At 67.8% G+C, this 13,312-nt stretch overlaps 2 protein-coding genes across 2 annotated transcripts; both read right to left on the minus strand.

The window, feature by feature from the left end:
• Positions 1 to 87: 87 nt before the first annotated feature.
• TIMELESS (timeless circadian regulator) lies at positions 88 to 10,122 on the minus strand. Its single transcript, XM_021542491.3, has 29 exons — positions 9,962 to 10,122; positions 9,741 to 9,894; positions 9,537 to 9,651; positions 9,400 to 9,462; positions 8,497 to 8,598; positions 7,588 to 7,746; positions 7,387 to 7,520; positions 7,219 to 7,306; positions 6,244 to 6,420; positions 5,692 to 5,909; positions 5,178 to 5,281; positions 4,933 to 5,102; positions 4,729 to 4,854; positions 4,500 to 4,651; positions 4,328 to 4,425; positions 4,130 to 4,247; positions 3,858 to 4,059; positions 2,876 to 3,027; positions 2,709 to 2,794; positions 2,505 to 2,628; positions 2,341 to 2,423; positions 2,120 to 2,268; positions 1,854 to 2,016; positions 1,715 to 1,783; positions 1,526 to 1,644; positions 1,001 to 1,139; positions 883 to 922; positions 665 to 765; positions 88 to 528 (listed from the first exon to the last, which is right to left on the minus strand). Exons 1-29 carry the CDS (start codon positions 10,056 to 10,058, stop codon positions 407 to 409), a joined length of 3,624 nt encoding a protein of 1,207 aa, XP_021398166.2. The 5' UTR covers positions 10,059 to 10,122; the 3' UTR covers positions 88 to 406.
• A 1,319-nt stretch (positions 10,123 to 11,441) lies between these two features.
• Positions 11,442 to 13,256, minus strand: MIP (major intrinsic protein of lens fiber). Its single transcript, XM_021542490.3, has 4 exons — positions 12,897 to 13,256; positions 12,180 to 12,344; positions 12,001 to 12,081; positions 11,442 to 11,654 (listed from the first exon to the last, which is right to left on the minus strand). Exons 1-4 carry the CDS (start codon positions 13,254 to 13,256, stop codon positions 11,442 to 11,444), a joined length of 819 nt encoding a protein of 272 aa, XP_021398165.1.
• Between the last annotated feature and the right edge of the window lie 56 nt (positions 13,257 to 13,312).

The following is a 13,312-nucleotide window of genomic DNA, read 5'->3' on the forward strand; positions in this document are numbered from 1 at the left end:
CGGCGCGGGGACAGGGACCCGGCGCTCCCTGAGCCCAGCGCGGCTCGAGCCCCCAGCCCCCCTGCAGACCCGCACACACCCAAGGAGGACAAAAGTCACTTTTATTTATTTAGGCCCTGTCCAGATTTAAAAAGTTTTAGGAAGGAGAAAAACCCCAACAGCTGAGGAAAAAGAGGAAACTTGGGGTAAAACAGGGAGATGGTGACACCAGGGGAAGTGGGGGAAGGTGGAGAAACTGGTTGCTTGTGCAGCCTTTAAAAACAGCATCAAAACCTGCAGAAGAAAATCTGCAGAAACCCCAGAAAACCTGTAGAAACCCTAGAAAAACTGCAGAAATCCAACAAAATCTGCAAAAAGCCCAGAAAACAGCACAAGGCCTGGGCACCGGCAGGGTATGGGAAGCCACTCAATCCTCTTCCTCCTCCTCTTCCAAGCAGCGGATGCGCTTCCGCCTCCCCCGGGGCTGTGGATCCTCTTCCTCCTCCTCATCCTCCTCGGAGCGGGGAGCTGGTGGGGCCAGCTCGGTGCCTGTGGATGGATGGAGAGGGGAGAGGGCTGAGCCCCCCAGGGGTGTGGTAAAGGGGACAAGGACAGCAGAACCCCGACCCAGCAGACACCTAGAGGACCCTCAGCCCTCAGAAGCAAGCAGAGGGGCTGAACCCACCTGAGCTCCCACCACCATCCTCATCCTCGTCCTCGCTGGCGAGCTCCCGGCGCCTCTTGGTGCGCGGCTGCACTGGGCTGGGGACGGGGACGGGCTCCTCGCTGCAGAGGGTGGCACCGCTCAGCCCCACATGCGGGGGGCCAAATCCCCTCCCCAGGCAGGGAGAAGACCCCCCCAAACCAGGACCCCACAAACGGAGAAGGGAAGTCGGCTCTCACCTCTCCGAGTCTGATCCCAGCCCCGCCGGTAGCGGCTCTGCTGAGGGGCACAAGGAGGGGGGCTCAGAGCCAGCCCCACACCTGGGGGTCCCACACCCCCCCCAGCCCCACCCCTCACCTGGAGCCGGGTCCTGGGGGCAGCTGGGCGGCTCTGACGGGTCCGGGGGGGACCCCGAGGGGCCCCGGTGGGCGATGGAGGCGGCTGCACGCCGGAGCTGCTGCGGGGTGAGGGCGGCCGGGATGCGCCAGAAGGATTCCTGGGCAGAGAGGGGGGACATGGCAGGGCTGTGCTGGGAGCCAGGGGATGGGGACAGGGATGGGGACAGGGATGGGGACAGGGATGGGTGGAGACAGGGATGGATGGGGATGGGGACAGGGATGGGGACAGGAATGGATGGGGATGGGGACAGGGATGGATGGGGATGGGGATGGGGACAGGGAAGGAGACAGGAATGAATGGGGATGGGGACAGGGATGAATGGGGACAGGGATGAATGGGGACGGGGATGGGGACAAGGATGGATGGGGACATGGATGGATGGGGACGAGGATGGGGACAGGGATGGACGGGGACAGGGATGGATGGGGACAGGGATGGATGGGGACAGGGACGGATAGGGACAGGGACGGGTGGGCACCTCACCTGCTCGCTGGCGGGGGGCCGCAGCCCCAGCTGCCGCAGCAGGGCCCGGAAGCGCCGGTCCTCCATGGCATCCTCGTTCTCCTCCGTCAGCGGCACCAGCGGCACCGGGTGGGACACGCCTGGGCCGGGAGCGCCGTCAGCGGGACCCCGACCCCGTAGAACCCCCCGGCCGCCCCCCGCCCCGCTCACCGTCCTCCTGGCGGTCCCCCGCCGCCCGCCGCAGGCTGTTCTGCAGCCACCGCAGGGGCCCGGCCAGCCCTGGGGACAGCAGGAGGTGACACAGGGTCCGGCCCCACGGCCCAGCCCAGCTCGGGGCTCCCTCGCCCACCTTCCCGATGCAGGCGCTGTGCCAGGTCCTGCCCAGCCCCTTCCTGGGGCACCTCCACGTGGCCTTCCTCTGCTTCATCCTCATCCTCCTCCTCCTCCTCCTCGCTGTCCTCATCCTCTCCTGAGCTGTCTTGGGCTGGCACGGCTGGCATGCCTGCGTCAGCCTGTGGGAGCCAGCAGTGTTTGGGTGCCCCCAGGGTGGGACAGCACCCCCAGGGTGGGACAGCACCCCCAGGGCACAGCCCAGCAGCCTCCAGCCCCCCGTACCTGCCCGACACTGGGGCCCTGGCTCTTCCTCCGGCGTCTCTTGTACAGCTCCTTGCGTTCAGCCACCAGCCCCAGCCCCAGCAGCTTCTCCACCACGCGAGCCCGCGAGCGCCGCGCCGTCAGGTGCTTCATGATGTTCCCCAGGACGTCTGTGGGGAGGAGGGTTAGGGTGGGGGGGCTACAGGGGGATTTTTGGGGTCTGCCCCCCGTGTCCTGCTCACCATCCGAGCCCTGGAACTCCTCAAAGAGCCGCGTCAGCTCCTCCTCCTGCTCCTGCGTCCACAGCACAATGGAGGTGCCCTTCCTGCGGGGTGGGAAACAGCTGTGGGTCCCTGGCCGGGGGGAAGGCGAGTCCCTGCCCTGTCCCCGGGGGTCCCTGACCCACCTCTCCCGCGGGAAGTCCTTGGCACTGCTGGCCAGCCCCATCCGCACCAGCTGCTTCACCACCTGCCTCCGCGTGCGCCCGGGCGTGGGGAGATGGGCCAGGATGGCAGCGATGGTGTCCCCACCTGTGGGACAGGGAGGATGCAGGGACAGAGCCCCTGCCACCCCCCGGGGGTCCTGCTGAGACCCCAGAGACCCCCAGTACCTTCCACTTCCTTGTACTTCCAGTAGAGCTCCCGCAGCTCCTGCTCCTCCTGAGGGGTCCAGGGGGGCACTCGGCTCCGGGTGGGCCTGGGGAGGGGAGGGGAGGGGAGGGGAGGGAGGTGAGGGGAGGGAAGGAGGGAGTGCAGCCCCCTCCCTGGCCCCACTCACCCCTCTCCCTCCTGCAGGGAGCTGTAGCCCTTGGTCATCTCGCAGATGATGGCCGGGCTCTTCCAGAAGAGCAGCTCCACAAAGGCTTTTTTGTTGGTGGCTGCCAGAGCAAAGAACTTGCCCAGGATGAACTTGGCCAAGGTCACCAACTCCTGGGGACAGCAGGAGGGAGAGAGGGGTTGGGGGACACCAGGGACAGAGCGTGGGGGTGGGGGAAATTTGGAATGCAGGGCTGGGGAACAGCAGGGATGGACACAGGGGCTGAGGGATGGGAGCACAGAGAGTGGGGCTGGGGGACAGCAGGGACTGAGCAGGGCTGGAGGACAGCAGGGATGGAGAGTGGGGCTGGGGGCTGCACAGAGCAGGGCTGGGAGATGCTGGGGAATCAGGGGGCTGGGAGATTCTGGGGACTGAGTGGGGCTGGGGGCTGCAGGGACAGAGCAAGGGTGGGAGATGCTGCGGATTTAGTGGGGCTGGAAGATTCTCAGGACTGAGTGGGGCTGGGGGCTGCAGGGACAGAGCAGGGCTGGGAGATGTTGGGGAATCAGTGGGGCTGGGAGATTCTGGGGACTGAGCAGGGGTGGGAGATGCTGGGGAATCAGTGGGGCTGGGAGATGCTGGGGACTGAGTGGGGCTGGGGGCTGCTGGGGATTGAATGGGGCTGGGGGCTGCAGGGACAGAGCAGGGCTGGGAGATGCTGGGGAATCAGTGGGGCTGGGAGATGCTGGGGCCTGTGCGGGGCTGGGAAATTCTGGGGATTGAGCAGGGCTGGGGGCTGCTGGGGATTGAATGGGGCTGGGGGCTGCAGGGACAGAGCAGGGCTGGGAGATGCTGGGGAATCAGTGGGGCTGGGAGATGCTGGGGCCTGTGCGGGGCTGGGAAATTCTGGGGATTGAGCGGGGCTGGGGGCTGCAGGGTATTGAATGGGGCTGGGGGCTGCAGGGACAGGCCCCTCCCGGGGGGGATCAGGGCCCTGTCTGACCTGGTGCGCGGCGGCCGCGGGGTCGCTGAGCAGGCGGTGGAAGAGGGCGAAGAGGGAGAGCTGGAAGAGCAGGGGCTCCATGCGCAGGTCGCGGGCCAGGCGGTGCAGCAGGCGCGCGGCGCAGTGGTTGGTGCGGGCGCTGTTCCGCGCGTAGCCCCGCAGCAGCAGCACCAGCGCCCGCACCACGGGGGCACAGGCGAACCTGCGCGGCAGCCCCGTCAGCGCAGCCGCCCCGCAGCGGGACCCCCCGACCCTCCCCAAACCCTTCTCACCGCTTCAGGTAGTCGAGGAAGTTGAATTCCTTCTCCGACACCTGCAGCGGCTGCTCCTCCTCTTCCTCGTCCTCCTCCTCCTCTTCCTCCGGCTCCTCGGGCTCGGCGGGCGCGTGCCCTGCGGTGGGACGTGCTGAGGCTCTGCAGCGCCCTGGCCCGAAGTTTTCCCACTTCCCAGGGTCGCGGGTGGGGACTCACTGGGCAGGGGAGCGACGAGGATCTCCCGAAGCAGCTGGGTCTCCTCGGGCGGCCCCGCGTCCGCGGAGCCGAACACATCCCCTTCGGGCCAGACCTCCCTGGGGACAGCGGGGACAGGCTGGCACCGTGTCCCCGCGCCCCGGGCGTGAGACGGGCACGGCGGTGCTGGTACCTGGCCGAGCGCAGCAGCTGCAGGGCCTGGGCCACGCGGGAACCCCGCAGGCACTCCTGGATCCGCAGCAGAGCCTCCGCGCGCTGCTCCTCCACCGGCGTCTCCGAGGCGGCGTCGAAGGGCACCGCGTCCTCGGGGAGGGCCACCTCGCCCTGGGGCAGGACAGGGTTACCCCGTGCCCCACCAGCACCCCCAGATCCCTCCGTGGGGCCAGAGCCTTCCCTGGTACCTCCAGGCAGGCCTGGACCTGCGGGGCCAATCCTTCCCACAGCTGCTCCAGCTCCGCGGCGCTGGGCGGGGCGGCGGCCTCAGCCACACGAGGCTTCTTCTTCTTCTTCCTCCGCACACGTTTGTTCTGCGGGGCAAGGACGGGGTCAGGAGGGGCTGCCCGACCCCCAGGGACCCCCACCAAGGCAGGGCAGCCACACCCCACCTGCACCACGAGGTTGGCACGGCCGCGGCAGAAGCGCTCCAGCATGCGGAGGAAGAGGTGGGCCGTCTCCACCAGGTCCCGCAGGAAGCTGCGCGGCTGCTTGGTCTCGTCGAACTTGCGGAAGAGCGTGAGGAAGAGCTCCCGGTATTCCATCACGTAGAAGATGTTGCCTGGGGAGGAGGGCAGCAGTGGGAAAGGGGAGGGTCAGGGACAGCCCAGGGTCGGGCAGAGGGACAGAGACTCACTCTTGATGACCTGGCTGCTGTCCCGCACCGCCTGCTCCGGGGAGCGATCCATCTCCTGCACCGTCCGCAGCAGCTCCTGGTACGCCTTCAGCGCCAAGTGCATCCTGTGGGGGGGTCACAGCTGCCCAGGGGGGGCACAGGTACTCCAGGAGTCCCAAATGCCCAAGGGGGTCTCAGACAACACAGAGTCCCAGGTGTCCAGGGGTTCCCAGGGTAGGCACCAGCGAGGTCATAGGCGACCAGAGGGGTTCCAAGTGTCCAGGGGGTCCCAGGCACCAGGAGATCCCAATTAGCTGGAGGTCCCAGACATCAAGAGGTGTCCCAGGTACCCTGGGGTGTCCCAGGTATCCAAGGGGTCCCAGGCACTGGGGATATCCCAGGTACTGTGGGGGTCCCAGACCGCCAGAAGGTCCCAGACACCACGCGGAGCCTCAGGTACTCAAGGAGAACCCCAGGTACTGGGATTCGCCACCAAAGGGTGTCCCAGGTGCCCTGGGGGGTCCCAGCTGCTCACCTGCGGGCCCAGGTTGTTGCCTCCTTCTTGTCCATCAGTGCCATCTCGTAATAGGTGGTGAGGTTCTGCTCGATGAAGTGGAAGGCTCGGACCCCCACGGTCTCGGACACCAGCTCGGGCCGGAAGCCGTGGAGCCGGTTGAAGGCCATGAAGAATGCAGTGGCCCACAGGTAATAGGTCTCGTCGTGCTCCTGAGCCTTCTCCCGCACCAGCTGGTCCTGGGGGTGATCAGGGGGGTCTCAGCAGGGGCCCCACAGCCTGGAGAGGGGATCCCGGCCCTCCCACAGCCTGGAGAGGGGATCCCGGTGCTCCCACAGCCTGGAGAGGGGATCCCGGCCCTCCCACAGCCTGGAGAGGGGATCCCGGCGCTCCCACAGCCTGGAGAGGGGATCCCGGCGCTCCCACAGCCTGGAGAGGGGATCCCGGCGCTCCCACAGCCTGGAGAGGGGATCCCGGCGCTCCCACAGCCTGGAGAGGGGATCCCGGCGCTCCCACAGCCTGGAGAGGGGATCCCAGCACTCCCAGGGGGTCCCAGCCCTCCCAGCCGCTCACCTTGACCAGCAGCATCAGGCGGTTGTAGCAGCCCTCCAGGAAGTCCTGGCAGAAGTGGCGCAGGAAGAGCCGGACGTTGCGGGCGGAGCGGCGCGAGGGCTCGGCCTCGGGGGCGGCCCGGCGGTGCCGGGGCAGCCGCCGCGGCTCCTTGCCCAGGTCGTGGCTGTAGCTCTTCAGCTGCAGAGGATGGAGCGCCAGATTTATCCCCGTGGCATTGTCCTGGTGCCACATCCCATCCCAGTGCCACCCACCGTGTGCCCATTCCAGTGCTCCATGCTGCGTCCCTGTTCCTGCACCCCCACAACATCCCTGGTTCTCCACATCCCATCTTCCAACCCTGTGTCCTACCTGTGTCCCCATGCCCCCCACCCACATCCCTGGCTCTCCACATCCCATCTTCCAACCCTGTGTCCTACCTGTGTCCCCGTACCTCCCACCCACATCCCCATCTCAATGACCTCTGCCACATCCCCGTGCCAGTGTCCTCCCCATGTACCTGGCCCCACGCCCCCCAGTGTGTCCCTGTCCCAACAGCCCCCTCTACATCCCTGTGTCCCTCCCACATCATGTCCCTGTGCCCCCTGCCCAGCCCCATGCCCCCAGCCCTATGCCAGCCCCTGTTCCCCCCACCATGCCCTTGTCCCTGTGCCCACTGCCACCTCCCCAGTTGTGTGACACATCCCCATACCTGTGCCCCCCACCCCCATCCACATCCCAGTGCCACCTGCCACATCCTTGACCCCACACCGTTATCTTTAGCCTCGTGTCCCACCCACATTCCTGCTCCCCTACTCCTTACCGTGTCCCCAGCCCTGTGCCCCCACCGTGTCCCCAACCCCACGCCCCTCACCACATTCCTGCCCCTCCTGCCACATCCTCCTCCCTCCACCCCGTGCCACGCCCCCAGCACCACGTTGCACACACATCCCTGTCCCCCTGCCACGTCCCCAGCCGGAGCCCTTGCCCCACGCTCACGTTGTGCAGCCCTTTGTGGAACACCACATCCCGGTCCCCGATGGACTTGACGCCCTGCAGGACGTAGGAGCCACCGAAGCGGGAATGCCTGCCAGGGAACAGAGGCTGAGCGATGCTGTCCCCACCTCGGGGGGTCCCACCCCTGCCACGGGGGTGCCCCCTCCTCACCTGGATGGGCGCTGCAGCGCCCGGGTTCTCTTCTCTGCCAGCTCTCTCTGCCTCAAGGTCTCCAGCTCCTGCGTGTCCTCCCTGTGCTCGGCTCCTGCTGTCCCCTGTCCCAGCGCCGCCAGCTCCTCCGGGCTCTGCCAGCAGCTCTGTCAGCGCTCTGGGCGGGGGGATCCCCACCCTGCCACCCCTGCCCCAGCTCACCTGGTCACGGAACATGAGGGAGATGATCTCCAGGACGTGCAGGGCCCACTGCTGCTCCACCTGGGCGCTGGCCAGGAATTTGAGCAGGTCGTCCATCCCGCTGATGTGCAGCGCCCACAGCACCCGGTCGTGCACGCTGGCATCACCGTCCACACCCTGCTGGAGGTGGTGGCGGGGTGTCAGGGTCCCCGTGTGTTGGAACTCAGAATGTCTCTCAGACATTTTTAGAGGTTCCAGGCCTTGGTCAGAAGCATTTTAGACCCTGGCAGGCAGCTGGAAACAGCTGAGATTTTGAGTTTGAGCCACAAAATGAGTTACCAACTTTGGAGGTGGAACAAGCAGTCACAAAACAGAGGGGAAATTTTTTTAGTATTGTACAGGGGGGGTTTAACACCTGTACAGGGGGATTTTTACTTTGTATATGGGGGTCAGAAGTTCTAAGATAGAAGAAAGTGGGCCAATCCTGTTCTTCCTCCTTCCTTTTCCTTGCCTCCATGTTCTTGGTGATGTTGGCACTCACAGATTGGTTTAGAGTAGAAAAGCACTTGGTAATACAGGTAGTAGGTATTGGGGGAAAACCATAAACGTAATACGTAATATATCATATAAAAGCTAGCAGCAGCCCTGGGCTGGGAAAGAGAAGAAAAAGACAGCAGACAGAGAGGATGTCAGGGTGTGTGTGGGCCTCTGTCCAGGCCGCTGACCAAACAGCCACAGCCCGAGAAGAAAATCTTTTAGATAATTCACAATAAACTGCCTTGAGACCAAACACCAAGAGCCTGCGCAGTTTTTCTTTGGAATCACGGGTTGGAGGAGGAATTTCACCACCACATGGGACCCCAGAGCAAGGCTGGGGTTCCCACGCCCGCGGAGCCGCCGAGGCCCCAGGGAGGGGCCCTGTCCCGGTACCTGCTCCTCCGTGGGGTCCGGGGGCACGTGCAGCACGTTGCGCACCAGCAGCAGGATCCTCTCGATCAGCAGCGTGTCCTCCTCCTGCCGCTGCTCCCAGTCCTGGGGGGACAGAGCTGTCGGAGCCCCCCACAGCCCCCCGGGGGTCCCTGGCAGGGACAGACCCCACAGCCCTGTGGGACAACAGACCCCACAGCCCCTGAGGGACCCCAGCAGGACAGACCCCACAGCCCCTGAGAGACCCCCCCATTAGGGACAGACCCCACAACCCTGAGGGAGGGACAGACCCCACAGCCCCTGAGGGACCCCATTAGGGACAGACCCCACAGCCCTGAGGGACAACAGACCCCACAGCCCCTGAGAGACCCCAGCAGGGACAGACCCCACAGCCCCTGAGGGAGGGACAGACCCCACAGCCCCTGAGAGACCCCAGCAGGACAGACCCCACAGCCCTGAGGGACAACAGACCCCACAGCCCCTGAGGGACCCCAGCAGGGACAGACCCCACAGCCCCTGAGAGACCCCAGCAGGACAGACCCCACAGCCCTGAGGGACCCCCCCATTAGGGACAGACCCCACAGCCCTGAGGGAGGGACAGACCCCACAGCCCCTGAGGGAGGGACAGACCCCACAGCCCCTGAGAGACCCCAGCAGGACAGACCCCACAGCCCTGAGGGACCCCAGCAGGGCCAGACCCCACAGCCCACCAGAGACTCCTGGCAAAGACAGACCCTGCAGCCTCATGGGCACCCCTAACAGGGGGTCAGACAGACCCCAGAGCCCCCAGGCACCCATGGCAGGGATGGATCCCGGCACCCCCTGGTAATTCCAAGACCTGGCAGCCCCCACGGGAACCCCCAGCAGGAACAGACCCTGCAGCCCCCCCGAGGACGGGGCACTCACCAGCTGCAGGAGGTTGTAGAGCTTCTCACTGAGCACCACAAACACCTTCTCACTGGCAAAAGCCTGCAGAGACCCCACGTGAGCACGGGAACGTGGGCAAAGCCCCTCGCCCACAGCACGTCCCTGGGCAGACTCACCTCCTTGTAGGCCTGCAGGTAGGACAGCACCTGGAGGAAGTGGTGGCGGGAGGTGGCATCTGCTGGCACCTTCCCAAAGCAGAGCAGGGCCGGCTGCGTCAGGTTCACCATCAACCTGCGAGGGAGCAGAGGCGTGTGAGGGACCCCTGCCCAGCAAGGAGCCCCCGCAGGGCCACCCCCAACCACAACCCTACCCCCCGATACCTGATGACAGCGTCGAAGAGCACCTTTTCCTGGGGGTACTGCACCAGGATGGGCAGGAGGTCGTTCTGCAGGATTTGGGCTGCCCCCAGCTGCTGTCGCACGTCCCGGCTCTCATCCTCGTGGCGCAGGTACCGGATCAGGTCCTTGACGCTCTCTGGGGACACGGGGCCGTCAGTCCTCGCCGTCCCTGTCCCGTCGCCCCCTCCCCAGTGCCCACCTACCCAGGCAGTCGGGCTCCCGGTGGTACACGTCGCCCTCCAGGTAGCCCAGGGCGCTGCAGGTGGCCAGGAGCTCGCAGTTCATCATGTACCAGTCCATGCAGCGCGGGGCTGCACACGGGACCGGCACCGGCACCGGGGGCCACCTGCGGGCCACTGTCAGCGCTGGGGACCCCCGCGCCGGGGCTCCCCCGGTACCGGCCCACCTGCTGGTCCCGGTCCCCCTGGGACATCCTCCGCTCCCGGTCTCCCTGACACCGACAAACCTCCCAGGCCTGGTCCCGCTCGGTACCGGACCCCACCGATGCCGCAGCAACCCCCGGGCTCCGTTACCGCCTCGATCCCCGCGCACCTCCCAGTCTCGGTCCACCCCAAGCCCCGGTTCCTCCGGTTCCATAACATCCCCGCCCAAAATTTGGGCTCCCCCCGAATCCCACTCGGCCCCGCTGCCTTCTCGATCCCGGAGCATTCCTGACCCCCCCCACGCCCGATCCCGGATCTCAGCCCCCAGTTTCCCCCGGAGCCCCCTAATCCCGGAGCACGCCCCGGGCCCGCCGATCCCGGAGCACCCGGAGGTTCCCCCGATCCCGTATCCACTCCCCCGTTCCTATCCCGTCCGATCCCGGAACATCCCCCTGCTTTCCGTGACCCCCGAGGACCCCCAGTCCCCGGTCCCGGGCCACTCCCCGCCCGCGGACCCCCCGATCCCGGTCTCCCCCGGTGCCGGACCCCGTCCCCGCCGCCCTCCCGGCCGGTTCCCGTCCCGCTCACCGCCGCCCCGTCCCCGCCGCGCTCCCGGTCCCGCTCACCGCCGCCCCGTCCTCGCCGCGCTCCCGGTCCCGGCGCGGGGGCGGCGTTACACAACCGCCCCAGTTCCCGCGGCCGAGGCCCCGCCCCGCCGCACCCTGCAAGCGGCAACTCCCCTCAGCAGCCCGGTGCTCCCTCCGGTGCCGCCCTCACTCCGTCCACCGCGGCACAAACCGGCGGCTCGGAGCCCCGGGGTGCCCCCAGCCCCCTGCCCTCGCCCCCCGGCCCGCGGCGCTGCGGGGTGGGAGACGGGAGGGGTTCGTTGCGGAGCGGGGCCGCGGTGCTGGCGTTGCCGTTTTAAGAACGGCGCGGGCTGGGCGGAGCCCGCCCCGGGCGCGGGAACGGGCGGCACCTCCCGCCGCCCGCCGAGCGGGCTCCGGTGTTCCCCTCCCACCCCAGCTCGGTGCCTCCCGGTTCCCGGCGCCGGGCACGGCCGCGAGCGGTTACCAAAATAAAAGAGCAGGTTTAATTCACCGAACACAGAAGTCCCGTCGCGGCGGGGCGGGGCGGCCCCGGCCCGGTACGGGCGGCCCCGGGCGGCCGGTTCCCGGCAGCGGGGCCCCGCCGCCGCCCGCCCGCCGCGCCGCGCCGCACACACACGCACCACACGCACCGCGGCGGCCCCGTCACAGCAAAGCAGCGGCGGGCGCGGGGCCGCGCCCCGGGACGGGCCCCGTTACAGCCCCTGCGTCTTCAGCTCCAGCGGCTCCGCCGGCGGCTCGGGCGGCGGCTCGGTGGCGGCGGCGGCGGCGGTGACGGCGGTGGGGGCGGGCGGCTCTCCCTTGAGGGCGGCCAGGCGCTCGGCCAGGCTGCGCGGCCGCGGGCACAGCGCGAACTCGTACAGCACCGCGCCCAGCGCCGCGCCCAGCAGCGGGCCCGCCCAGTACACCTGCGGGGGGGCGGCGTGGGCACCGGCACCGGGGGACCCCCGGCCCCCGCCCTCCGGGGCACGGCACCCACCCCGCTGACGCTCGGGCGTCGGGGCCACCGGTTTCCCGGTGAGCGGGGGACGGCCGCGTGTGCCCTTCCCCGGGATATCGGGGCGCAGGACGCGTCTCCCGCTCCCCGGGATATCGGGGTGCACCCAGCACCTTGGGGTGCTGCTGTCACCGCGGTGACACCGGCAGCCGCCCGCCTTTGCTGGGGACACAGCGGCTGGGGCAGGACAGGGACAAGCGGGGAGGGACTGGGGGGGCCCGGGGCGGGTTTGGGGGTCCCCGTCCCCCCCCACTTACCCAGTGGTTGGCGAAGTTGCGGGTGATGACGGCGGGGGCGAAGGAGCGAGCGGGGTTCATGCTGGCGCCCGTGTAGTGGATCTGGAGGGGGATGGGGCAATGGGGGGCTGCACAGCTGCCCCCCAGCCCCTTCCCAGCCCCCGGGGTCCCAGCACGAGGGTCCCCGCGGCCGCCCTTACCCCAAAGAGGTGGCCGAGGGCGAGGGAGAAGCCGACGGGCACGGCGGCCACGGCCGGGCGCCCGTCGTGACGGTCATCGTAGCTGGCGAAGACGCAGAGGACGAACTGGGCGGTCAGGAGCAGCTCCACCACCGTGCCCTGGCCCGGGCCCACCCCGGGGTGCAGCTGCGTGGGGAGAGGGCTCAGCTCCCCGAAAAGTTGCTCCCCCATTCCCCCCAGCACCCCAAATCGTCCCTCGTTATCCTTCCACACCCCAAAACCCCACTGTACCACAAACCCCAAACTCCTCTGGGACGCCCAGCTCCCATTACTGTCCCACATCAATCCAAACGCCAAAACATCTTCTGGAAACCCCCCCCCCATTCACCATCAGACCCCTCAAACACCTCTGAACCCCAGAACCCCCATTACAGCCCCATAGTATCCCTAAACACCTCCTGGACCCCCCCCCCCCCCAATTTTCATAAACCTCTCTGAACCCCTCACCCCCCATTACACCCCCATGGTACCCCAGATCCCAAAACACCCCCTGGATTCCCCCAATCCTTCCAAATCCCCATTACAGTCCCAAAGTACCTCAGACCCCCAAACACTTCCCGGAGACCCCAATCCCCCCAAACCCCCATTACAGCCCACACCCCACTGCCACACCCCACGGTCCCCCAGCCCTGCAGACACACGCAGCCCCCCGGTTCTCCCCCCGGTGCCCCTGCTCACCGCGCTGAGGCCGAGGGTGCCGCGGACGGGGCCCGGGGTCACCCCATAGAGCACCCCGGCGCCGGCCAGCATGCCCAGCACCTGGGCCAGCAGGTAGCCCAGGGCACGGGGCAGGGAGAGCTGCGAGGCCATCAGGAAGGCCAGCGTGATGGCCGGGTTGACGTGGCCCCCGCTGACATGGCCCAGCGCCTGCACCAGGGTGGTCTGGGCCAGCCCGAAGGCCAGGGCGGCCCCCACGACGCTGGGGGGGCCCGGGGCCCAGCGCAGGGAGGCCCCCAGCCCCAGCAGGGCATAGAGGAGGCTGCCCAGGAACTCGGCCAGGACGGCCCTCCAGAAGGCGGACGAGCGCAGCTCCCGCATGGCCTGGCCCCGCTGCCCTCCACGGCCCCGCTCCCCTCCCCGGGGGCCGCCCGTGC

The sequence above is a fragment of the Lonchura striata genome, chromosome 27 (genome assembly GCF_046129695.1).
Source record: "Lonchura striata isolate bLonStr1 chromosome 27, bLonStr1.mat, whole genome shotgun sequence".
Lineage (NCBI taxonomy): Eukaryota > Metazoa > Chordata > Aves > Passeriformes > Estrildidae > Lonchura > Lonchura striata.